Consider the following 25,607-nt stretch of genomic DNA (forward strand, 5'->3'; position numbering starts at 1 on the left):
TATAACAATACTAGCAAAATGTTTGTACCAATTTACATTTTGATGTAAAAGAGGACATCAAAATCATAAAATGTGGAGGAGGAGAGTAAGAAAATGTAGATTAAAAAAAAAATTTCCTTAAATGTATTTGAGCCCATATGACTACCAGTCTAAGGCAAGCAGATATAGGAAAGGGTTACTACACTTGAAAAACAGGGTAACCACAAATTAAAAACATACACAAAAACCAAAAAGAAGAGAACATAAGTATAATACAAAAGATAATCGGGGGAAGGGATAAATTAGGAGACTGGGATTGACAAATACACACTACTATATATAAAATAGATAACTAATAAGAACCTACTGCATAGCACAGGGTACTCTACTCAATACTCTGTAATGACCTATATGGGAACAGAATCTAAAAAAGAGTGGATATATGTATATGTATAACTGATTGACTTTGCTGTACAGCAGAAACTAACACAACATTGTAAATCAGCTATACTCCAATAAAAACTAATAATAAGAAGAATCAAACCACAAAAGGAAAAACAAAAAGAAAAAAGGGAAAAAGAAGAAATATAAAATCAATGGGAAAACAAGGTTTAAAATGGCAATAAATACATATCTATCAATAATTACCTTAAGGACTCCCCTGGTGGTGCAGTAGTTAAGAATCCGCTTGCCAACACAGGGGAAATGGGTTTGATCCCTGGTCTAGGAAGCTCCCACATGCCACAGAGCAACTAAGCCCATGTGCCACAACTACTGAGCACATGTGCTGCAACTACTGAAGCCTGCGCATCTAGAGTCCATGCTCCACAAGAGAAGCCACTGCAAGGAGAAGCCTGTGCACGGCAACAAAGAGTAGCCCCCACTTGCTGCAACTAGAGAAAGCCCGTGCATAGCCATGAAGACCCAACACAGCCAAAAATATAATAGTAATAATAAAGATAAATTTTTTTAATTAAAAAAATTGAGAAAATAATAAAGAAACTGTAACATTAAAAAATAAATAAATAGGGGGCTTCCCTGGTGGCGCAGTGCTTGAGGGTCTGCCTGCCGATGCAGTGGACACAGGTTTGTGCCCCGGTCCGGGAGGATCCCACATGCCGTGGAGCGGCTGGGCCCATGAGCCATGGCCGCTGGGCCTGTGCGTCGGAGCCTGTGCTCTGCAACGGGTGAGGCCACAGCAGTGAGAGGCCCATGTACCACAAAATAAATAAATAAATAAACAAACAAATAAATTGTACATTTCTTTAAAAAAAAAATTACTTTAAATGTCAATGGACTAAATGCTCCAATCAAAAGACACAGAGTAGCAGACTGGATAAAAACAACAAAAGCCTACAATATGCTGCCTATAAGAGACCCACTTTAGGGCAAAGCACACATACAGATTGAAAGTGAGGGGATGGAAAAAGATATATGGTGCTAACGGAAATGATAAGAAAGTGGGGGTTGCAATACTCATATCAGACAAAATAGACTTTAAGAAAAAGGCCATAAGGAAAGATAAAGGACACTATATAATGATAAAAGGATCAACACAAGAAGAGGATTTTAACCCATCAACGTATATGCACCTAATATAGAAGCATCAAAATACATAAAACACAATTAACAGACATAAAGGGAGAGACTGACAGGAATACAGTAATAGTAGGAGACTTTAACACCCCACTCACATCAATGGACAGATCTTCTAGACTGAAAATCAATACAGCAAACAGAGATCCTAAATGATACAACAGAACTTTTAGATTTAATTGATATTTTTAGAAATTATCTCAAGCATCTTTTGTGACCACGACAGCATGAAACTAGAAATCAACCACAGAAAAAGAAATGAGAAAAAAACGATTACATGGAAACTAAACAACATGCTACTAAAAAACCAATGGGTCAATGATGAAATCAAACAGGAAATTAAAAAATACCTTGAGACAAATGACAATGAAAAAACAACCATACAAAATCTATGGGATGCAGCAAAAGCAGTTCTTACAGAGAAGTTCAAGCGATACATGCCTTCCTCAAAGAACAAGAACATGTTTTTTGTCATAAACATGTCTGTTTATGACAAGCTCACAGACAATATAATACTCAATGGTGAAAAGCTGAAAGCCTTCCTGCTAAAATCTGGAACAAGACAAGGATGCCCACTTTCACCACTTCTATTCAACATAGTACTGGAAGTCCTAGCCACAGCAATCAGACAAGAAAAAGAAATAAAAGGTATCCAAATTGGAAGGGAAGAGGTAAAACTGTCATTATATGCACATAATATGGTATTATATATATAAAATCTTAAGGACTCCACACAAAAACTACTAGAACTGATAAAGGAATTCAGCAAGGTAGCAGGATACAAGATTAACATACAGAAATCAGTTGCATTTTACACTAACAATGAAGTATCAGAAAGGGGATGTAAAAATACAATACCTTTTAAAAATCACACCCGCAAGGGACTTCCCTGGCAGTCCAATGGTTAAGACTCCGCACTTCCACTGCATGGGGCATGAGTTCAATCCCTGGTCGGGGAACTAAGATCCCGCATGCTGTGCGGCCAAAAAGAAGAAAGAAAAAAATCACACCCCCCAAAATAAAATATTTAGAAATAAACCTGACTAAGGAGGAGAAAGACTTATTCACTGAGAACTATAAAACATTAATAAAGGAAACTGAAGATGATTCAAAGAAATGGAAAGATATCCCATGCTCTTGGACTGGAAGAATTAATACTGCTAAAATGGCCATACTACCCAAAGCAGCCTACAGATTTAATGCAATCCCTATCAAATTACCCATGACATTTTTCACAGCACTAGAACAAATAATCCTAAAATTTATATGGAACCATAAAAGACGCAGAATTGCCAAAGCAATCCTGAAGAAAAAGAATGAAGCAGGAGGCATAACCCTCCCAGACTTCAGACAATACCACAAAGCTACAGTAATCAAAACAGCATGGTACTGGCACAAAAACAGACATATGGATCAATGGAACAGAAAATAGAGCCCAGAAATAAACCCACACACCTACAGTCAATTAATCTTCAACAAAGGAGGCAAGAGTATACAATGGGAAAAAGACAGTCTCCTTAGCAAGTGGTGTTGGGAAAATTGGACAGCCATATGTAAATAAATGAAGTTAGAACACACCCTCTCACCATACACTAAAATAAATTCAAAATGGCTCAAAGACTTAAACATAAAACATGACACCACAAAACTCCTAAGAAGAGATCATAGGCAAAACAAATCATACCAATGTTTTCTTAGGTCAGTCTCCCAAAGCAATAGAAATAAAAACAAAACTAAATAAATGGGACCCAATCAAACTTACAAGCTTTTGTACAGCAAAGGAAACCATAAGCAAAATGAAAAGACAACCTACAGAATGGGAGAAAACATCTGCAAAAGATGCGACCGACATGGGCTTAATTTCCAAAATATACAAACAGCTCATACAACTCAACAAAAAAAAAACAACCCAATCAAAAAATGGGCAGAGTAAGTCAGAAAGAGAAAGACAAATACCGTATGCTAACACATATATACGGAATTTAAGGGAAAAAAAAACACCAAAAAATGAAAAAAAAAAAAAAAAAAAAGGGCAGAAGAGGGACCTCCCTGGTGGTGCAGTGGTTAAGGATCCGCCTACCAATGCAGGGGACATGGATTCAATCCCTGGTCTGGAAGGATCCCACATACCACGGAGCAACTAAGCCCACGTGCCACAACTACTGAAGCCCGCATGCCTAGAGCCCATTCTCAGCAACGAGAAGCCACTGCAATGAGAAGCCCAGGCACTGCAACTAGAGAAAGCCCACGCACAGCAACAAAGACCCAACGCAGCCAAAAATAAATAAATAAATAAAAATCTTATGATAAACCATAATGGAAAAGAATATATAAAAAAAGAATATACATATATATAACTGAATCTCTTTGCTGTACAGCAGAAACTAACATTGTAAATCAACTATGCTTCAATAAAAAAATAAATAAAGTGACCCTCTTACAAGCAGCATTAAAAAAAAAAATTTACACTCCCACCAGTACTGTATGAGAGGTCTGGTTGCTTTATATCCTTCCCAATACTTGATATTGTCAGTCTTTTAAATTTTAGCTGTTGCGGTGGGTGCATATCAGTTACCACACTGTGGTTTTAATCTGTATTTCCCTGATGACTAATCAAATCTCTGTATATATTTATTGGCCATTTAGCTATCTTGCTTTGGAAGTACCTTTGCAAATCTTTGGCCCATTTTTCTATAAGGTTGTAGAAGTTATTTATGCATTCTAGATGTAAGCCCTTTTCTGGATATATGTATTATGAATGTTTTCTCTAGTCAGTGGGTTGCCATCTCACTCTTTTAATGATGTCTTTTTTTTTTTTTTTTGGCTGTGTTGGGTCTTCGTTTCGTGCAAGGGCTTTTTCTGCTGCGGCAAGTGGGGGCCCCTCTTCATCGTGGTGTGAGGGTCACTCTTCATCACGGTGCGCGGGCCTTTCACTATCGTGGCCTCTCTTGTTGCGGGGCACAGGCTCCAGACGCGCAGGCTCAGTAGCTGTGGCTCACGGGCCTATCCAATCTAATGGTTTGAAGAGTCACTGATGATCTTTGACTAGATACGTCAATGCATTAGGAGTCACAAAATGATAATTTTCCCCCCTATCATTCATGCTACAATTACTAGTTGGAATTTTTCTATTAAAAAAAACCTCCTTAGGGGGTGGGTGGAAGGGAAGAATAGGCAGAGCACAGAGAATCTTTAGGGCACTGAAAATACTGTATATGATATTATAATGATGGATGTATGTCATTATACATTTGTCCAAACTTATAGAATGTGCAACACCAACAGTAAACCGCAAGGTAAACCAAAGACTTCGAGTGATTACAGTGTGTAACTAACGCACCATTCTGGTGAATGATGCCAATAATGGAGAGGCAGTGCATGTATGTGTGGGGGAGGGAGGGGGGCAGGTGCATATGGGAGATCTCTCTACCTTCCTTTCAGTTTTGTTGTGAACCATAAACTACTCTAAAAAAAAAAAGTCTTAAAAACAAACAAACAGGGCTTCCCTGGTGGCGCAGTGGTTGAGAGTCCGCCTGCCAATGCAGGGGACACAGGTTCGTGCCCCGGTCCAGGAAGATCCCACATGCCGTGGAGCGGCTGGGCCCGTGAGCCATGGCCGCTGAGCCTGCACGTCCGGAGCCTGTGCTCCGCAACGGGAGAGGCCACAACAGTGAGAGGCCCACGTACCACAAAACAAAAACAAACACTTAAAAGACCTTCTCCATCAACTATTTGGTTTTCTGGATACAGTTCATATAGGAAAGGCAGGATAAATGCTTAATCCTCTATTCAACAGTTTTCGGAGCAATGAGTTAGGGCTCTAATAACTATTATGGTGATAAGTAAGGTTTTTTTTTTTTTTTAAAAGTGCACAATTATGAATTTATAGATTCACACAGATTTAATGTATTTCAATCTGTAATCTAAGAATACATTCATTATTCTTTTTAATGCTCAAACTGTCCCAACTTAGGCCAGTAAGATCTCTCTCAAGGTTGCACCTGTGCCTACTGATGTAACTGTGTAAGACTCAGACAGCTTCCTTGCTTTCCAGCACAATAAAATGCCCTAGGCCCATCTTGTATATTTCCTATCACAGACCTGGAAAGCCATTTCTCCAAGCCTTGGTCCCCTTTAGTGTGAGAAGACCACAGTGTAGGGTATCAGATAGGTTTTTTGGTTTTTTTTTTTCCTGGGTAAAGATTTAATTTTATTTATTTTTGGGTGCATTGGGTCTTTGTTGCTGCGCACAGGCTTTCTCTAGATGTGGCGACCGGGGGCTACTCTTCATTGTGGTGCGCAGGCTTCTCCTTGTGGTGGCTTTTCTTGTTGCAGAGCATGGGCTCTAGGCGTGTGGGCTTCAGTAGTTGTGGCTCATGGGCTTAGTTGCTCCGCAGTACGTGGGATCCTCCCAGACCAGGGATCGAATCTGTGTCCCCTGCGTTGGCAGGCGGATTCTTATTCACTGTGCCACCAGGGAAGTTCCCAGAGAGTTTTTTAATACAAGCATATGCTTAAAGGGTCTCTGCGCATCTACTGTTAAATAACGTTCCACTTGCACAACACGTAACATTACACTAGGACTTAAAAAGTACCAGACTAGACAGGGTGCTGAATTTACGAAGCTTTTCTTTTAAATAATCTATTTCCTTCTCAAATGTCTAAGAAAATGAAAGGGAATGTAAAATGCCATTATAAAGTGACCAACTCAATGGGTCACAAGTCACATTAAATTGCAAGCCAGATCAAATCCTCTCTATATAGTTATGGCCAGTGAAAGCTCTGTACTATAAAGCATTAATCTATGATATTTGGGGTGAAAAGGCAAAGTATCAAAACACAGGTCTAGAGTTTCTAGCCTTCTGGAGTCTAAGCTTTCCAGATGTTGACCTTGTGGATCAAATCTGGATAAAACACTCACCTTCTAAAACAACAGCTCCAGGCTCCTCTGCCTGGACAACTCCCTCTTCATACTCTGTGGAGCCGTCACTGTCAGAACTACCTGATACCTGCAAGTCTTCAGAGACAGGATTCCTAGTCTCTGAACCATAAGAGGTGGCTGGCGAATGAGGCTGCGTCCTGCTCACTTGAAAGTAAGCATCCAGCGGTGATCTCAACCTATATATGCAGAAAGACAACAGAATTCTTGTACAATGTACCATCATCACAAGAATAATCCACAGTAATTTGGAGGTAAATCCTAGTCATTTTAATGCATCATCAGGCCATTAAGTGCTGCCTTTGAACGCTGAAGTAGGAATAGAGATTCAGGCAGGTGCTGACTGGACGAGACATGCTCTTTCCACTCAAGTATTCCATTGGCCCACACTGAAGCCTGACTCCTCTGCTAAAAGCTAATCCTACTTTACTGGCATTTCTTTTGTCAATACCTTTTAAAGACATGACTCATTAATATAAAGAAAGGAAGGGAGGGAGGGAGGGAGGAAGGGAGGGAGGGCTGACTCAGCAATTTGTCTGCTGATATTAGGGGGTTGAAAAGAGAGTGGGCAAGATGAAAAAGGGCCCTATTTTTTTTTTTTTTTTTTTTTTGCGGTACGCGGGCCTCTCACTGCCGTGGCCTCTCCCGTTGCAGAGCACAGGCTCCGGACGCACAGGCCCAGCGGCCCAGCCAATCCGCGGCATATGGGATCCTCCCGGACCGGGGCACGAACCCGCGTCCCCTGCATCAGCAGGCGGACTCTCAACCACTGCGCTACCAGGGAAGCCCTAAAAGGGCCCTATTGATCAAATATGGCCTCATGGGATTCTGCTTCTGCAGCTACTAAGACCAAGGTCTTTTGAAGGTATGAAGCCTGGCTATGGTCATCATTGTCTCATCTCTTATTCTGAGCCACTTTTCAAGTCAAAAATGTCAAAGGACGAAAGTTCTCTCTTTTGCCTGCTCAAACCTGCTGTTGAGCTCTCTAGTGATTTTTTCCCATTTACTGTGTCAACTCCAGTATTTCTATTTTGTACATTTTTATAACTTCAGTCTCTTTATTGATATTGTCTATTTTGTTGTTTTATACTTTGTTTTAGTTCTTTGAATATATTTAAATAGCAGATTTAAAGTTGGTCTAGTAAGTCCAACATCTTGGCTTCTTCATGTACAGCTTCTATTTTTTCTTCCTGTGTTTTGGTTATACTTTCTTTACATATCTTATTTTTTCTTGAAAACTGGACGTTTCAAATAATATAATGTGGTAACTCTGGAAATGAGATTTCACCCATTCCCAGGGTTTGTTGTTGTTGCTATTTCTTATAGTTGTTACTATTGGTTTAGTGACTTTTCTGAAGTTAATTCTATAAAGTTTGCATTCTTCGTTGTGTGTGGCCACTGAAGTTTCTGTTTGGTTAGCTTAGTGTTCAGTTCATCACGACTAGATAGAGATTTCCTTAAACACTTGGAATCAGTACACCTCCCAGTCTTTGCTGAGAGACTTGATGTGTGTGTTGGGACACATCATCAATAATCAGCCAGGCAGGTGACAACTCTGCCTCAGCCTTCACTTAGTGCCTTCTTAGGTCTTTCCTGATTGTGGGCCCAGCTGCACACAGCCCTGGGCATGTATGTGGTCTTCTAGATTCCCAGGAATATGTCAGAACTTTTCAAAACCCCATAGGAATATCTCATTCTCCACCTTTTCCTTTTAAGCTTTTTGGTTAGTCTAATGTTTGGCCCAATGGTCATCCACTGCCACAGGCAGACCCTGGGGAAAAGGCTTTAGAATTTTCGAACTGGACAAGCCAGGGATTGCCTTTCAAGTGGGATCTTCCAGGAAACCAACGAACAGGTCAAAGAAAGAGAATTCTCTGGGGATGAGGCTTTGAAGGACCTCCAATTCCATTCTACTCTCTCTAGTTGCTTCCAGACTACTGCCTTTTCACTGTGATTGCAGGCATTTAGTTTTCAAGACTACTATGGAGGGACTTCATAGTAAGTCCCTCCATCGTAGTGGTTAAGAATCAGCCTTCTAAAGCAGGGAGCATGGGTTCGATCCCTGGTAGGGGAACTAAGATCCCACATGCCGTGGGGCAACGAAGCCCGCGTGCCACAATGAAAGATCCCACATGCTGCAACTAAGACCCAACACAGCCAAATAAATAAATAAATATTAAAAAAAAAAAAGACTACTATGAAGCTGAAGAAGGGGATGGGAATAGGGAATGCCACAAAGCTCACAGTTCTTACTGAGATTCAGCTGGTTTGAGACTCACTCACTGAATTGCTACAAGTATTTGGTTAATTTCCAGAGTACTGAAAAGTTGATTTTGATAAATTTTGCCAGTTGTTTCAATTATTTTTTTACAAAATAAATTTATTTATTTATGGCTGTGTTGGGTCTTCGTTTCTGTGCGAGGGCTTTCTCCAGTTGCGGCGAGCGGGGGCCACTCCTCATCGCGGTGCGCGGGCCTCTCACTGTCGCGGCCTCTCCCGTTGCGGAGCACAGGCTCCAGACGTGCAGGCTCAGTAGCTGTGGCACACGGGCTTAGTTGCTCCATGGCATGTGGTATCTTCCCAGACCAGGGCTCGAATCCATGTCCCCTGCATTGGCAGGCAGACCCCCAACCACTGTGCCACCAGGGAAGCCCTGTTTCAATGACTTTATGGAGAGAATTTTCTGAGGTCCTTACTCTGCCGTTTTCACTGATGTCACTCAGGTTTCCTTTTCAAAAAAAAATGCTAACCAAGTTTACAAACTTATTTTAGGAACTGTGCATGAACAGCAGCTATAGCTACTCATGAGAATAAGAATATAAGAACAGTATTTCCTAAGAACATTTTAACCAAATGAAATACATAATAAAGTTAGGCTATTACGTGCATATCAATAGCATTCTGCATAGAAACCAGTAAAAAATTAAGTGATTGACTATTTTTTTAAAAATCACTCATTAATATTGCTTTTACATAGCAAAATAGGCATTTCCAAAGTCAGGTGGGGACATATAAAAGAGGAACTATGAAGAGCAACTGGGAGGCAGTGCTAGGAGTACAGTCTTAGAACCCAAGAAATTCTCCTTTTTTCCCACACTTATCATCTCTGAATTAAATAACAGTATAGTAAGTTCTTGTCCCTTGCTTACCCTCTATAGTCCTAGATTCCATAAGCTCCAAGAGAAACAGTACCCTGATCTGTCCTGTTCACCAACGTATCTTCAAGCAAAAGTTCAGTCTCTCACATAGTGGAGTGTTACAAATATTTGATGAATAAGTGATGATGCTGGCTGTCAGAATCAAGCAGCCTCAAACAAAGAAACAGGAAAGGAGTTTGTGACCTTGGCTGAGAAGTAGTTGGGAAAAATATTCCACTATGCAGGTTTCCCCAATTTTGGCTTCTTGGTGGAGTCTGAGGCAAAAGCTGCTCACCTTGGCCCAGGCTCTCAGCACCTGGCCCAGGAATGGTCTGTCGGGTGACTAATGTCAAACACCATAATGAGAAATCCACCTCAAGAAATTCAGAAGGTATAAGCAATGAGTCCTGGAAAAGCTCAGACTTTTATGTGAATTTAGTGTGGAATTTGTTTACAACACAATTTAAAGGAAAAAAATTTTAACGCCACATTTATCTGGCTCCAGAATCCATGTTCTCTCCACTGAACTGCATAATTCCTTGCCTTTAAGCTTTATTCTCTTTGTGGAGACAAACATATGACCGTCAGTCAAATAGCTTAACTGACATCATTTAACATCTAAATTCTGAAGCTCAGTCCCTGAGCAGAGATTCTACACACATCAAGCTATTTTCTGATTAGAGTCTGGCTTCTGTGTGGCAGCATCCCCTAGGTGAATCATGCTGACCATGTCAACAAGAGAATTTGGTCTCTGTGGTGTTTCTAATTTTCTCTGTAAATTGGCATCTGGTTTATAAGTGTCACTCTCCTGTGAACTGGTTAACACAAAAGTCCCCGACCAAGAGCAATCTCCACCCCCGCCTGCTCGTGAGTGGATGAACAACCAAGCGTGAGGACTACTGCAAGAGGCCTCTTGACAGTTCTTGGGGACACCGCTCTCAACTCTCAGTCCCCTTACTTCAACAGGGACCCCAAATTGCACTACAGGGTACCTTCACCTATGACACAAATGTATGAAATCCTACTTTGTTTTCAAAATCCGAGTAAACGGCATCTTAAAATAACAGAGTAGCATACATTTGCAACTCTTGTCAACACAGAACTAGGCACCTCTCACCCTTGATGGATCACATCCAGCAGTGACCAGGCATTACAGAGACTGAAGCCATAGTAATAGCAGGCCCTGATACAGTAATCAGCAGGATCCATGGAAAAGGATGCTGAAATCCAGAATCAGAAGGCACAGTCCAGTTCCAGTTATCCCAGTCAAATCACAAATCACCCCATCATCTTCCTCATTTGTAAAACATAGGTATTAGATGGCCCAGCTACCACTTTTTATTGTCACCTCATTATTTTCACAGTGTTAGAAAACAAATGGGTCTGACTGAAGCTTCCTCTATCTGTTTTTGTTGACAACAGTCAGATTCAGGTTCCAACACCAGCTCTAACCTCCTCAGTGCTGTCGCTATGAGACCCTGAATAAACCACTCTCTCAGGGTCCAAGTTTCCTTCGTATTTAAAATGAAAAGGTTGAATTCAATCTCAACATTATGAAGATACTTAGAAGCCCAAATGTGAAACAAAGTATTTCAAAAAAGCTGGAGGAAGTGAAAAAACAGGTAAGGCATAGGTAATTGTTGTTCTTCATAATAACTCTGTCAAGACTTGACAGCTAAGCCCTTCGAGAGGCAAATTCAAACCAAAACCTATGGAAGAAAATTATTTTTAACTCTACAACACAGTATCAGGTGTGGAGGGCTAGAATGTTTCTCACTTAGTCAGATAAGCTCTAAATTAATTCACACTCTACTTTTCACAAGGCTTCTCTAAATCCAGCCTGCCCATCTTCCAAAATCTACTGCACCACTAAGTGGAGAACAATGAAACATGGGCGAGTGGAGTGGCCTTGCAAGTTAAATATTTTTTTGATGTACAAGAGACAAATGATCTGAAGAAAAGCCAGCCTCTACAGAAACCGCTGCCAACAAACTACCACTGAGTTTTCAAAACATATCAGTGTAACTTGTCCCCTCCATTACTTTGTGAAGTAAATAAGGCAAGCACTTTTATTTTCATCTGACTTATGAGGTAACGGGGGTTCAGAAAGGTCACCTGACTTGCCAAGTCACAACGCCAATTTTTGGCAGCACTGGGGCTACGATCAGGGCCTAAGGTTCATAATTCCCAATCTGGCACTAATCCTACTGTTTATACATATATTTACCTGGCACTGTTTGTCCTGTGAGACCCTCCAGCTCTTGCCCTCTGTGAAGCAGAACTCCTCCTCCTAGCTCTCACTGGCCCCACCCTGTGGTCCGAAGTTGGCCTCAGGAATTCCAGCATGCCATGAAGTCTCTGCAGCCCACTGATGAAGTTGTTCACTGAATCCAATGAAGACACTTGGGCAGTGTGGTTAGCACCAGATTCCTGCCTACTCTCCTCTGAAACTCCTGGATTGATGTTCTCCACAGTCTGTTCTCCTGAGAGCTCCTCCGTCATATCAATGGATACCTGTGGAGCAGCCTGAAGCAGAGGCAGTCCCTCTTGGCTGCTGACCACTTCATCAGGAGGGGGCTGGAGCAGGGCTGGTCCCCCTTGGCTGCTGACCACTGCAGCAGGTGCAGGCTCAAACAGGGGTGGTCCTTCCTGGCTGCTGACCACCTCAGTATGAGGAGGCTGGAGCAGGGCGGGTCCCCCTTGGCCGCTGACCACTTCAGGAGGAGCAGGCTGTTGTGCAGCACCGTGATCTAACTGCACCTGAAGATCATATTTCATTGCTTCATGAGCCATCACTGAAGAAACAATATTTGTAAGTATTAGTAAAATATATCAGCTATAAGACATGTTTTATCTAATCATATCTGTTCTTTAATATTTCTGTTTAAGATCATTCTTGGCAAAACTGAGAAACTTAAAGAGATGATTTTGTTCGACTTTTTTTTTCCATAATAGGTACTTATAACCAGTTTTCCTGTTTGCCCTTTGAAAACATGAAGTCATGTGATCACAGCACTAACCTTTAAAATAGATCTAGGGACTTTCCTGGTGGCACAGTGGTTAAGAATACGCCTGCTAACACAGGAGACACAGGTTCGATCCCTGGTCCAGGAAGATCCCACATGCTGCAGAGCAAATAAGCCCATGTGCCACAACTACTGACTCTGTGCTCTAGAGGCCGCAAGCCACAAGTACTGAAGCCTGTGTGCTGCAACTACTGAAGCCCATGCACTCTAGGGCTCACATGCCGCAACTACTGAAGCTTGCGTGCCTAGAGCCTGTGCTCTGCAACAAGAGAAGCCACCATGATGAGAAGCCCACACACCGCAACCAAGAGTAGACCCCGCTCGCTGCAGCTAGACAAAAGCCCGCACACAGGAATGAAGACTCAACGCAACCATAAATAAATAAATAAATAAATCGATCGATAAAATAAGAGGACTGAACTACTGAAAGCAGTGGATCCACAAGTACAAGGTAAAGAGAGTATGAGACACACAAATCAGTTTTTCGGACTGATAACTGGTAGGACTGTGTGCTGTTGAGAAGCAAGCTAATTTCCACTGAGGGGACTGTAAAAACCACGTACTAAAGAAGACAGCATTGAAAGACGGAGATGGAGAGCCTGTGAAAGTAGTTACTCTGTCCCTCAGGCAAACAATCAAAAAACCCCTCCCCCTGTGCTGCAGACAACTGGAGGTTTGAACCAGACAGACTTAAGACCAGCAGTGAAAACAAAGAGTTAAGTGAAAGTCTACAAACTTTCACAAGTGTGAGACACTTCAACCCTTCTCCCCAGCTGCACAAATCCAGAACGCAATATTCTGGTTTACATACATTCTCTATGCCTCAAGGCAGGAAATTACAGGATTGTTGCCTAGAGAAAACCAACTCAAGAGGAAAGATCTATAAATACTGACAGCTCTGACTCTCAAGAAAATGGCTGGATCTCTGCCCATACATCTAACAGTAAAAGTCCATTGGTTGGTAAGGTTCAGTCATTCATAAAGAGCTTCCACTCAGTTTTCTGGGGGTCTCTCCTCAAAATGACCAAATAGCCAAAGAACAACTGACATTCAAGAAAAGCCTCCAACATGAGAGAAAGAGACCAAAGCAGACAAAGAGAAGAAACTCGGAGAAAAGAAAGGAATACAATGCAAGAAACAGAAATAAATAAATAAATAAACAAATCCAAACTTAAAAGAATGCCAAGGAAAAAAGGATCAAATCAGAAAACAAGAAAGAGCTCTTAAAAAAGAAAATTTACAGCCAAAATAAATGCTTTAATAGAAGGACTGGAAGATAAACCTGAGTAACTCTTTCAGAAAACAAAAGACAGTTAAAACATAATAATAATATTAAAAGCTCAAGCTAGAATACTTGATTAACTGAAGTACAAGAATGAGAGAACTCAAAATGGAGAAGAAAGTGAAGCAAAACCTCTGGTCAAGATGTAACCATACACTCTCTTCTAAGAACCCCAACACGGTAAATTTCCTCAAAAATTTTATCAGTTACAGAACAACCTCCATTATTAATTCCAATTTTAGGACACTTATAAAATATGCAAAACCACACTACTATATGGATTTATAGATATAAGATAGTATAAAACAAGCCCAGTCATGAAAAATACCAAATTCATGAGAGGAAGGGTGCAGAGGTACACGAGGCTTTGAATACAGAATTTTTTTTTTTAAGGAAAAAAAAAAAGAATTCTATCAAAAAGTCAAAGCCAAGATTTGTTACATCTGTGTGGTGAATGCACAGGTCTTTTAAAAATTATTCTGTGCACTTCTCAGTATGGTTAAATATTAAAAAGTGAAATTTCTTCCCATCATATGCCAGATCTGATTAGAGAACAACCAGTTCTGATGAGACGTGAAAGGCCCAGAGCCGAATCCAAACCTGATTCATCGGTGTATCCTACACAGCAAGAAGTACAGAGCAGATGCTAAATATCTACTGAATTACACACCATCCACCTAAAAACACAAAACCAACCAAAAATCCCCCAACAACTAAGAACATATTAGCACCCGATATTGACACAGAGATAGGAGAGATATAGAACATGTTCATCCCGGCAGAAAGTTCTCTAACCAGCGCCATACTGGAGCAAAGCTTCCCAATCAACGTGGGGAAACACAAATCCCTCCAGGCCTGGGGCTGAGCAGCGGTGCGTCGAACTTCCCTAATCTTCCCAAGCTTTGTCACTCAGATTTCAACCAATGTCCGCTCCAGTCGGGATGATGGCTCCCAGTTAAAAGATTAAGAGGCGCCGGCGGAGAGTCGGGCCGACCTGGGTTCAAATCCCTGCTCTGTCACATCCTACCTCTGGGACCTTAGGAGGTTCCCTATTCTACTTGCTCCTCTGTAAAATGGGGATAATAAAAGTGTTTACGTCACAGTATTGCTGTGAGATAAAGTTGGACAGAATAGGTCTTTCGTTCAACTTGCAAGTGATGCAAGTAGAGGGCGCTCCACGGGACGGCAGTTATTTGCAGATGATGAGTCTGAGGCTCGGCTGCCTGGAGAGCAAACCGGGACCTGTGATTCCGGCCCCGCGGCCAAGTCGGCTCCTTCCGGGATCCCCGATGTTCCTGCCTTCCCCGCCCCCACCCTCACTGGCAACCCCAAAAGAGCGGGGATTCGGGAGACTCAGCCCCGACAGTTGGGGCCTTCCGGAGCGGCCGAACCTCCTCAGACAGTCGGGTTCCAGGCCGGCCCGAAGCCCATCTTGGGGCGTCCCGGGGCCCGGCGTCCATGGACCCAGCCCAGGAAGTCATCCCGGAGCCAGACGCCCAGGGTCTGGGAAAAGGTAAGCGCCCATCTCACCTGAAGCCGGAAGGACGCGTTCAGACTCGCGAGACCCCCGGAGCAGTTGCAGTCTCCTTTGAAGAAGTCTCGCCGGACTGGCGCCAACAACCACTTCCGGAGCAGCTCAATCCGCCAGCCTGTGTTGCGGCCTCGGCCTGCTCCTATTGGGCAGCAGTCCCAGTCGGCGGCCAATACCCTCTCTTCTTCTTTCTTTGGTCGCCACTGGCTGAAACAGCGGTGCTCTCATTGGCTGATCCTTCGTAAACGGACTAGGCGGGACCACGCTCGAGGAGGCCTCGTACAATTGGTAGGAACCTACGTCCGTCAACTCTCGCCCAAAGAGAAAAGCGGAAGAAGGGTTTTACCGGTCTTTATTTGAGTTTTGTGACGAGAGGAAGCGGTAAGAGAAAGATTTCTTGGTCCATTTTGGAAAGATGAAAATATTAAAACTGTGCCTCATGCTGTTTCTCCCTAAGTCTTTGGTGAAGGAGATGTCTTTATCCAAAGGCTGGTAGCTAATCCAATAATTTCAAAATGTTGCCCGCAGTATCCCGGAGCCGGTAAAGAGGAGTGGGACAATCCTGTTCATATATTGTATATCCTCCAGTGGGTTGAAGAGCTCATGCAAAAGAACTTACCTACGCGGTCTCTTCAATCCCAAACCATTGCAACAAATTGCCTGCTACTAAACTACCGTCACATCACTTGACAGCAAACATTTTTCAAGCATTTCCCTGAAAGACGAAATCTCACCTTTAGGAGGAAGACCTAAAAATCTAAACCTCAGGCACAGACTGCACACTGCCGAATTTCATTTGCTCAGCTTCCAATTCTGAGTGGAACTAGTAGCAGAGGAGAGTGTAAACAACTGAAAACCTTGGATTATCCAAGTAATTGACTTTTCAATATTCTCCTCCTCCAAACCTGTCACTAAAGTGAACATTAGCATTTTTTTTCCTTTTCCTGCCCCTAAGGGAGCTTCTACTGAGCTATAGCAAGGTTAATATGAGGAAAAGGAATGTTATTTTGTAAACAAATACATATATTATGGCATAGAATGAAAAACATTTTGAGTGATTCTCACTGTTATATAAGTAACTGCATGTCCAATGCAGAAAATTTAGACAATACATAGAAGCAAAAAAGAAAAATCGTCTCCAGAGAAGTCATTAGTTACTTTGTTTAAAATCGTCATCTATCTAAATGTGTATATTTAGGTATAGATGGAATTGTGTTTTAATCTCAAAATATATCTTGAATTGCTTTCCTTGTCCATGAATACATAGGCACATCATCAAACACTGAGTGATTCTTTGAAAATTAAAAAAAATTAATAGGTAATATCACATGGCAAAAAAAATCTGGACAACACAGAGGGCTGCTTAGTGAAAAATATACAGAATGTTTCTAAAAGGTTCTGAGAGTATATTCATTCATGATCCACCTAATGGCCATGTTTACTAATTAGAAGAGAAAGAATAAACACACAAGCCAGAAGGTTATAGTCTTGTCTCCAACTTCCAAAAGTTTTATATAGTTAGAGGAGAAAGGTATTGGCTGTATTTCATTTTAGGGGTGAAATTCCCATTTACAACTTTATGGGTGATTACTTAAACACCAACCCCCCGTTGGCCCATTTGTAAAAAGACTGAAAAAAAAATGCACTAAGCGCCACTTCATAGAAGAGTTGTTTAGATGGATGTCTTTTTTTTTCTCCACCAAAAGACATAACTAATGGGTTCCCCTAAACTACATGATAGTAACTACTTTTATGGACCTGAACGTATAATTTAAATGAAAAATTTGAAAGAACTGTCAAGGTTAAAATATGCCAAAGAAAGTTTACACTTGTGGTAAGCCTCATCCCCAGGCTCTGGGGAAAGCCATGAATTTCCCTCTACCATTAGCAGTACCTTCATTCATTCATTTTCTAGTTCATTCGATCAACAAATATTGGAGTAGCCACTGTCCTACTCCAGGAGAGGAATATGAAAGCAAGGGACTCATACATGGTTTCTGAGTTTGTGGCAATGTTCTAGTCTTTAACCAGGGGTGGATATGTGATGTTCTTTTCCTCTGACTTAAAAAAAATTGCACATATATATTTTATACACTGCTGTACTGTGATACATATCACAATAAAGATAAGAAAAACATTATTTTGTATCTTTGAACTCTGTAGCAACTTCAGTGGAAACACTTCCCCAATCCGGGGATACTGCCTGTGAATCATGTTCTCTTGTGTCTGGAGCTTTGTGGAAAGTCTGAGAAATTTGGATCTAGAGTGGGAGAGGGAGACATTCCCAGGGAGGGAGATGGTGTAAAGAAACGGAGGAGCAGCTGATAACCTGGTGAAATAAAAGTCTGAGTAGAGGGCTTCCCTGGTGGCACAGTGGTTGAGAGTCTGCCTGCCAATGCAGGGGACGTGGGTTCGTGTCCCGGTCCGGGAAGATCCCACATGCCGCGGAGCGGCTGGGCCCGTGAGCCATGGCCGCTGAGCCTGCGCGTCCGGAGCCTGTGCTCCGCAACGGGAGAGGCCACAACAGTGAGAGGCCCGCGTGCCGCAAAAAAAAAAAAGTCTGAGTAGGGGAAATTATCAACACCCCCAGATGTTGATAAAAGAGAAGGAAGGGAGAGAAAGAATATAGGCTGGAGTAATCTGCCTTTGCAACCCAACTTTAGACTAAACAATGCCCTTAGGGCTGGGTTTCTGAACTCCTGTGCTCTTGATATCTGGGCCGGATAATCTTTGTTGTAGGGGGCTGTCCTGTGCCTTGTAGGATGTTGAGAAGCTTCTATCCACTAGATGCCAATGGCATGTCCACCCCACCCCACCTCCCCTGAGTTGTGACAGCCAAAAATGTCTTTAGACATTGCCAAATGTCCCCCGAAGGGCAAAACAACCCCTGGTTGTGATACATAAGGAAAATCTTTCACAAATGTTAAGTAACACATGTGGCCCATGCTCTTTAGACCAGAAAAAGCCCTACCTTTAACACAGGGCCTCCTGGAGGGCTCATATGCACAGCAATCATCAATGATCTCCTGCAACTGTGAAGGGCAATCTTTATCCACTGGCTCCTGGTGCCGGTCCACAGCCACCAGCTGGTAGATCTTGGAATCACAGCCTGGCATGGAAATGATAGGATGGGAGGCTTAAACATTGCTCTGGCACACACACACTTCTCTGGATGCTGATGGCTGGCAATGGAAGCAGGGACTTTGAGAACTGAAGAAACAGGAGCTTCCAATGACCCCAATGACAAGCGCAGGCAATGCCCACATTGAAGAACAAAGCACCCAGGACAGCACTGATGGGAATCTCTAGTCTCTTGGAAGGCGACCCAATCCCAGCACCATCTGAGCCAACTTTCACACTGGTTACCTTCAAATGGGCTTTTCCCAGTGGCGATTTCCCAGAGGACGATTCCAAAGCTAAAAGAGAACCAAGAAACTGAACAACCGTAACAAGTTTCCCTCTTCCCATGCCCCTCTAGCCATTTCCAGAAAACACAGTGGATTTTCTTTTTGGCTGTGCTGAGCAGCTTGTGGGATCTCAGTTCCCCAACCTGGGCCACGGCAGTGAAAGCGCAGAGTCTTAACCACTGGACCACAAGGGAAGTCCTCACAGTGAATTTTCTGATTACCACCCAATTCCATTCAACAGAGTTAAGGTGCTCCTCCCTAATGGCATTTGACTTGGACTTTCTTGTCCCGTTCATCTGAGTTAGAATCTGCACAAGAACATATACATACTTGTATATTTCAGCTTTTATGTCATATTTATTATACACATTTTCCAGTCTCTGAGGTGAGATGTATGCGGCAGAATTGGCTCTCTCTGCTTCTTTCCCTTTAGTTGGTCAGCTGATGGAAATCTGTGTTTTGCTCAACTCAAATCCTGCAAGCTAGATAATGACTCAGAGACAGAAAGAAACAGCACCATCTCAGGTGGGGGATAGAGGGAAGGGGTTGGTGATACACATGATTTTCAGGGGATGGTTTTTTTCCTTTGGGATGTATTTCCAGTGGTGTCTTCTGGCTCTGTGGCTACTCTCCTGGCTGGCATCCTGGGTTCAATTTATTATGGTGTAACGACCAAGAGAAACACAAAGAGGTTTCTTCTCTGTAAAACGGGGCATGAGGATTACTTGAGGTGATGGTTATAAAGCACCTGTAAGACTTGGTATGTTGTTGTTCTAGTGTTACTATGTTAGATACAGGGCTTTCTCAGTTGACGACTCAGCTCCACTGAGTGAGTGTGGACGGGGTGCCTGGAGTCACCGATGGCTCATTTTCTCTCGGAAGCAGACCAAAAAAACACACAAAAAACCAACACAGGGGTATCCTCTCTGTTGTATCTGAACCTATAGGCAGCCTGTTACCCCACTGACCCTGCACAGTCAATGCCATGCTCTTAAAGAAGCCACAGCACAAGTCACGGGAGTGTGCGTTCTCCTTGGTCCATGCACATCTGTCATCAGCACCATCCGTGTGCAGAGGGCTGCCAGCCCTAAACGCAGCCAGGGATCCAAAACTAGGGTCAAGGTCAGGAAAAGGATTAGACACTTAGGTGGCTCCTCCCCCTTTCATTCACATGTTCAGTGAGCACTGACATCCTCTGACATCTGGCTCCACGCTAGCCACCAGGGGTGAAAGGCTGAACAGCACATGTTACAGTCAGGTGTGAGAAGGACCGTGCTTTGTGAACACTTATATTACACCAGCTACGGGGAAAGACATCTGAAAGGCAGAAAAGACCCATCTTCTGTTATTCAGAGAAAGCTATCTGTGGATGACAGAGAAAATATTCTTTTAGCACTTGGGAACAGTGGACATCGAGTTAACAGAACCCTTTTCTCTTCCATAGGAGAATCTGAATTTCAGTGGACCTTTTAGCTCTATTCGCCTGGGAAACTGACAAAAGCTGACTGTTACCTATGCTCCTAAGTAATATTGCTGCTGATTTAAAAATGATGGGTGATTAGTAACTTGTTTATGGATGAGAGGTCGGGGGGATGGGGACTATAAAGAGCTATTGGGGGACTTCCCTGGTGGTCCAGTGGTAAAGAATCCGCCTTCCAATGCAGGGGACGTGGGTTCAATCCCTGGTCGGGGAACTAAGATCCCACATGCCCTGGGGTAACTAAGCTGGCACACCACAACTACTGAGCCTTTGCACCTCAACTAGAAAGCCCATGTGCCACAACTAGAGAGCCCAAACACCGCAACTAGAGAGAAGCCTATGCGCCACAAGGAAGAGCCTGCGTGCCACAGCGCAAGATCCTGCATGCCTCAACGAAGATCCCGTGTGCCACAACTAAGACCCGACGCACCCAAAAAAGTAAAGAAAATAAATAAATAAATAAATAAATAAATAGTCTAAGAAAAAGAAAGAATATTGACTCCTGTGAGTCGTGAGGCTTCTAAGCCTGGATGGCCCCACACCCACCCGAGGGGAGCCTCTTTCTGTCACACCTAGGATGAGGAGAATATCTCCTGGAGGATTGTGGGGACAGGTGTGGCATCTCCGGCTGGAGAGAAGAATTTGATGCTACCCTGCTGGCAAGCTGTGTTGTGTGCTACCCTTCTAATTGCCTCCAGGTGCCAAGTGTGGGCTATGGCTGGCCTGTGAGTCTGAATGCCTACCTGGGCTTAAGAAGATCCCCTCATGGGTGTTTCAGGGACACAGAAGTGGTGTCCAGGCATCTAAGGGGAAATGGCTCTTAGCCCATCCCTGCTGAGTGCCTGGGCAGCGGTGGACGACGGGCATCAGAAGAGCAGGCAGGACTGAGTCTGTCCTGTGGTGGGCACACGGGAAGCTGTCCGGGCAGGGGAAGAGTTGAACTCAGTTGAAGGCAGAGAAACGAGCAGGCACAGGCCTCTGGGAAATGTGCATCCCTCTCCCAGCACCAAACAGTCACACAGGTCGAACTCAAAGGGCCCCTGGAAGGCCATACTCACCTTCACGTTGCAGTCTTTAGTCACCAGGAAGCTCGTGCTGCTGATGTTTCTGTGGAGTTCTGCAGGTGTTTCCAAATGGTGCAGCCTGACACGACCAAAGGCAGGGGACATTAGTGACCTTTGCACAGACTTTGCTATCCACGGGTAGGTGGGAAAACCGGGATGCAGAGGTGAGATTTGACAATTGTGAGCTGTACGCCTCTGTGGTGCTCTGCCTGGGAAGCACTGAGCAAAGCAAAGGGCTCAGAGGCATGGCTGGATGGTTGGACCCTACCTAGGACCCTTCTGGTTGAAACAGAATGTGAAGCTGGGGTTCCCACCAACTTAGTAAGTGTTAAGTGTTTTGGATTAATGGAGCCCCTGCCTCCCAGTTTGGGGTGTTATCACAGAGTTGGCCTTAGGTTGGCTTCTCCCAGAAGCAGATCATGAGCCACAGATTTGGGTACAAGTGATTGATTAAGAAGGTATTCCCAGGAGAAACCAGGTGAGGGAGTAGAGGAAGCAGGACAGAGAAGGAGAAGAAATCAAGCAAGGGTGTGACTTCAGGTGAAGTTCCAGGCTCAGCCTGACCCCACGGGGACTTCTAGAGGATAACTACCCCTCAGGGTTTGTTCTGCACGAAGCAAAGGAGCTGGACTTTTGTACTCACACCTGTTGTTCAATGACTGTGGACTGGGTGGGGTTGGGGGAGAGGAACAGGGACTGGGACAGGTGGCTATAAAGCTCCCGGGCACTTTCAGCTCTCAGGGCCAAGGGGCTCCAGTGCCCATGGATATTCCTCTGCAGATGGCGGCCATGAGCTGTTAGCAGCAAAGACTGGATAGGCGCTAACAGTGTCTCCTACAGTCCAAAATGACTTCTCATAAAACTCACTAGTGTAGGGAGTTGAGGAGGAATAAACTTTATGATTTCCAAGAAAGATCTAAGGCAGTATTTCCAAAAGTATGGATAAGTGGTATGCAAGATGACATAGTGAGAAAATTATTCTTCTTTTAATTCCAGTCTTTCTGATTACGCCAAGAAGAAAGTCTCAGTTTGGTGTTGGATGTCTTTAATACCTCCCTAAATCTGCTGACATCTCCTCTGCACAAAGAGAATGCCGGTCTGAATTGCAGGCCTTTGGGCAGGAGGCATCATGCAGCCAGAATTTAATAACATTGTTTTGGTTTTATTTGTGGTCACCTATTTGTGATAAGTGATTCTCGTCTTCAAGTTATGGTAGTAATAGAAAGTGTCCTTTTTTATTTTATTTTTTATTTATTTATTTATTTTTTATTTTTTATTTTTTGCTGTACGTGTGCCTCTCACTGTTGTGGCCTCTCCCATTGCGGATCACAGGCTCTGGACGCGCAGGCTCAGCGGCCATGGCTCACGGGCCCAGCCGCTCCGCGGCATGCGGGATCTTCCCGGACCAAGGCACAAACCCGCGTCCCCTGAATCGGCAGGCGGACTCTCAACCACTGCGCCACCAGGGAAGCCCAAATCTAAAATTCTTATCAGGTCTACCAGGACCTGCATGACCTTGCTCCTGTATCTTCTGGCCTACCTCCCCACTTTCATCTGGTATCTCTCCTTCACCTACCACACTAAAGCCATGCTGGCTTCTGGCTGTTCCTTGCACGGCCATATTTATTCCCACCTCAGGGCTTTTGCATTCATTGTCTTCCCGGCCTGGAATGCGCCTCTCCCTCAACTTCACATGACTCACTCCTTTTGATTATTCAAGGTGTCCATTCAAATGTCACCCTGACCACTCTCACTGCACCCACTGTCACTTTCCATCTCATTACCATGTGTACGATTTTTATTGCCTTTAGATAAAATAATTTACTTAGCCCTCTATCTGCAGACTTTATGTTCCGTGAAGGCAAAGATCTTGTGTATTTTGCTCTGTGTTGAATCTCCAGCACTTAGAACAGTGCCTGGCACATGGTACTCAATTCCTGTTTGTTTAGATAATTAGTGAATTTTTCTTCCTGGATAATTTACATATTAATGGAACGTCCTGGAAAAACTAAGGCTGGGAGGATTGACATCAAAGAGAATGGAAAGGGAAACATGACTCATCCGTACCACCCCCACCCCGCCACTGGTGGCACACTCAAATCTCACCAGCCCCCACCATGTCTGTACCCAGGGATGTCCGGAGTTCTGAGTTACATGAATAGACACCTACTAAAACCTCTTCAGCCTTCCTGATTTTTTGGTAAACAAAAATGAGACTAATATACCCCCATTTGGAGTCCCCCCATCTAAAAAAACTCCTTACCACTTCTCAGTCCTTGGATAACCTTCCTGTCTTCCTCTGCGTCCTACTGATCTTCCTGTTGCCAGAATGCTCCTGGGCTGATGCTTGAAATATGCATCTGTTGATCCACCTGAAGCAGTGGTGAGAACTCCTCCCAGACATCTCTCAGCCTCTTGTTCACTCCAGTGAACAGTATTCTGTCATGCCCTACTGTTAGAAACTTCTGGATTTATTGCTGAACTTATCTATCCACTCCTTAGCTTCCTCTAGGGCAGCCTGGAAACGTTTCAGGGCAGTGGTTATCTCGGTGGGCAGGTTCCTCTCTCCTTGGGCCTGGAGCATTTGCAGAGGCTGCAGCAGGCCATGGACATGGCTCCTTAGATGTCAGCACTGTTTCTGGCAGTATTTCATCTCTTCACACTGGTTGTAGATAAGCTGGACTAAGGAGATGATCTGCCTCAATTGATCCATATCTGGAAGAAACAGATGGAATTTGTTTAAGTCTCAGGAATCTCCTGCATATTTACTACTGGGCTAAGGGTGTCTGTGATTTAAATGGCTGTAGAGGTCTCCCCATAAACTTCATGTAAGGTAGAGATGGCTTGCTGTCCACCAAAATCTTCCAGTTTTAGCTGGAAAGTGTTGGCCCAGCTAGGACTACATCTCCCAGCCTTCCTTGCACCTTGATGTGGCCATGTGACTAGTTCTCACCAATGGGGTGTGAGTAACATAAGTGTTACTTTGGGCTGAGTCAGGTTTGTCTCCTTCACACACTGTCAGCTGGTTACACAGGATGATGTAGCCCTAGGTGTGGTAGAGCCCAAGAAGGGAGAACCTGGATCCCGGAATCATCGCTTGGAGGAGAGCTGCTCATAAACCTGGAATATCTGCCATGGACTAAATTTCTATTGCATTTGAACCATTATATTTTGGGGTCTATTTATTAAATAAATTTAGCCTATTCTAACAAATATATCCTGCCAAAGTATAGGGGTGACTATAGGATAGTAGGTTGAAAAGCTCAGGCCCTTTCCAAATAAGGCAAGGATTACCTAGTAAGTCACCAACTGTTCAAGGATAAAGGGCCCAGTGGTGGAAGATCTAGTTTTTAAAGAGCAATCAGAAATTTGGATTTTTATGTTAAATCTCTCAATTTAAAATATTGCAACCAAGTCAAAAAATGTTTTAAAAACTGTGCAGTCCAACACTGTGTGGATCAAATAAAATACGTTTGTCAACTGGATATTGCCATGAAGCCTCAGTTTACTACCTTGGCCACAGCCGGCTGAGGATATTCAGGACTGTAATAGAAGTTGGCTTCTGCAGTCTCAAATTTTCTTTTCTGTCTCTTTTCCCAGTGCTTGAGCAGCCCTGCCTCCCTGGTCCTCACCTCCATCCCTCTCTACTGTGTTTTTAGCACTCTGTAAATTTGTTCCAGCCTCCCCATTGGCCGATGCATCAATAAGCCTTCATGTTGTAAGTGCTGACCCCTCAGAGGCATTTGCACTAAAGATTAAGAGACTTTTCAGGCCCAGAGGAGTTGAGGTAGACATCTGTGTTGCCTATACAGCATCCATTTCTCTACTTCCTATTGTTGCCCAAATTTTCTGTGACTATCTGCTCCTCCTCCATTCAGCAATCAGTTTGTGGGGAGCTGGCCCCACCCCTGGTTCTAAGGGTGAGACTTGTATCTAAGCCAGTGGTTCTAAACTGAAGGTGACTTTGCACACGCCCCCCCACTCCCTGCTGGGACTTTTGGCAACGTCTGGAGACATTTTTGGTTGCCACGGCTAGGGGATGGGTGTCATTGACATCTAGCAGGTAGAGGTCAAGGTGCTACGATGCATAGGATGCTTCCCACCCCACCCCGCCAACAAAGAATGATTCAGCCCCAAATGTCAATAGTGCAGGGGTTGAGAAACGT

General features: G+C 43.5%; 2 protein-coding genes across 3 annotated transcripts in view; both read right to left on the reverse strand.

Moving 5' to 3' along the window:
- RFWD3 (ring finger and WD repeat domain 3) overlaps positions 1–18,580 on the reverse strand; it is a 42,249-nt gene extending 23,669 nt beyond the window's left edge. Inside the window, exons 1-4 of one of the 2 annotated variants that reach the window (XM_024735598.1) lie at positions 18,462–18,580; positions 15,490–15,799; positions 11,879–12,446; positions 6,497–6,693 (exon numbers count right to left, since the gene is read on the reverse strand). In XM_024735598.1, the coding sequence (XP_024591366.1) occupies positions 6,497–6,693; positions 11,879–12,444 (763 nt within the window). In that variant the 5' untranslated portion in view covers positions 12,445–12,446; positions 15,490–15,799; positions 18,462–18,580. Of the gene's footprint in view, positions 1–6,496; positions 6,694–11,878; positions 12,447–15,489; positions 17,778–18,461 lie in introns of those variants that run through there. The other variant, XM_024735597.1, reaches the window with a different exon arrangement.
- On the reverse strand, positions 15,355–24,154 carry MLKL (mixed lineage kinase domain like pseudokinase). The gene is given in 8 exon segments (XM_024735709.1): positions 15,355–15,697; positions 18,344–18,599; positions 18,857–18,906; positions 19,228–19,379; positions 21,436–21,520; positions 22,085–22,235; positions 23,705–23,908; positions 23,911–24,154. Coding segments are annotated over 8 exon segments (1,485 nt in total).
- Positions 24,155–25,607: the final 1,453 nt, after the last annotated feature.

This window comes from Neophocaena asiaeorientalis, unplaced genomic scaffold (assembly GCF_003031525.2).
Source record: "Neophocaena asiaeorientalis asiaeorientalis breed wild unplaced genomic scaffold, Neophocaena_asiaeorientalis_V1.1 scaffold40, whole genome shotgun sequence".
Taxonomy (NCBI): Eukaryota; Metazoa; Chordata; class Mammalia; order Artiodactyla; family Phocoenidae; genus Neophocaena; species Neophocaena asiaeorientalis.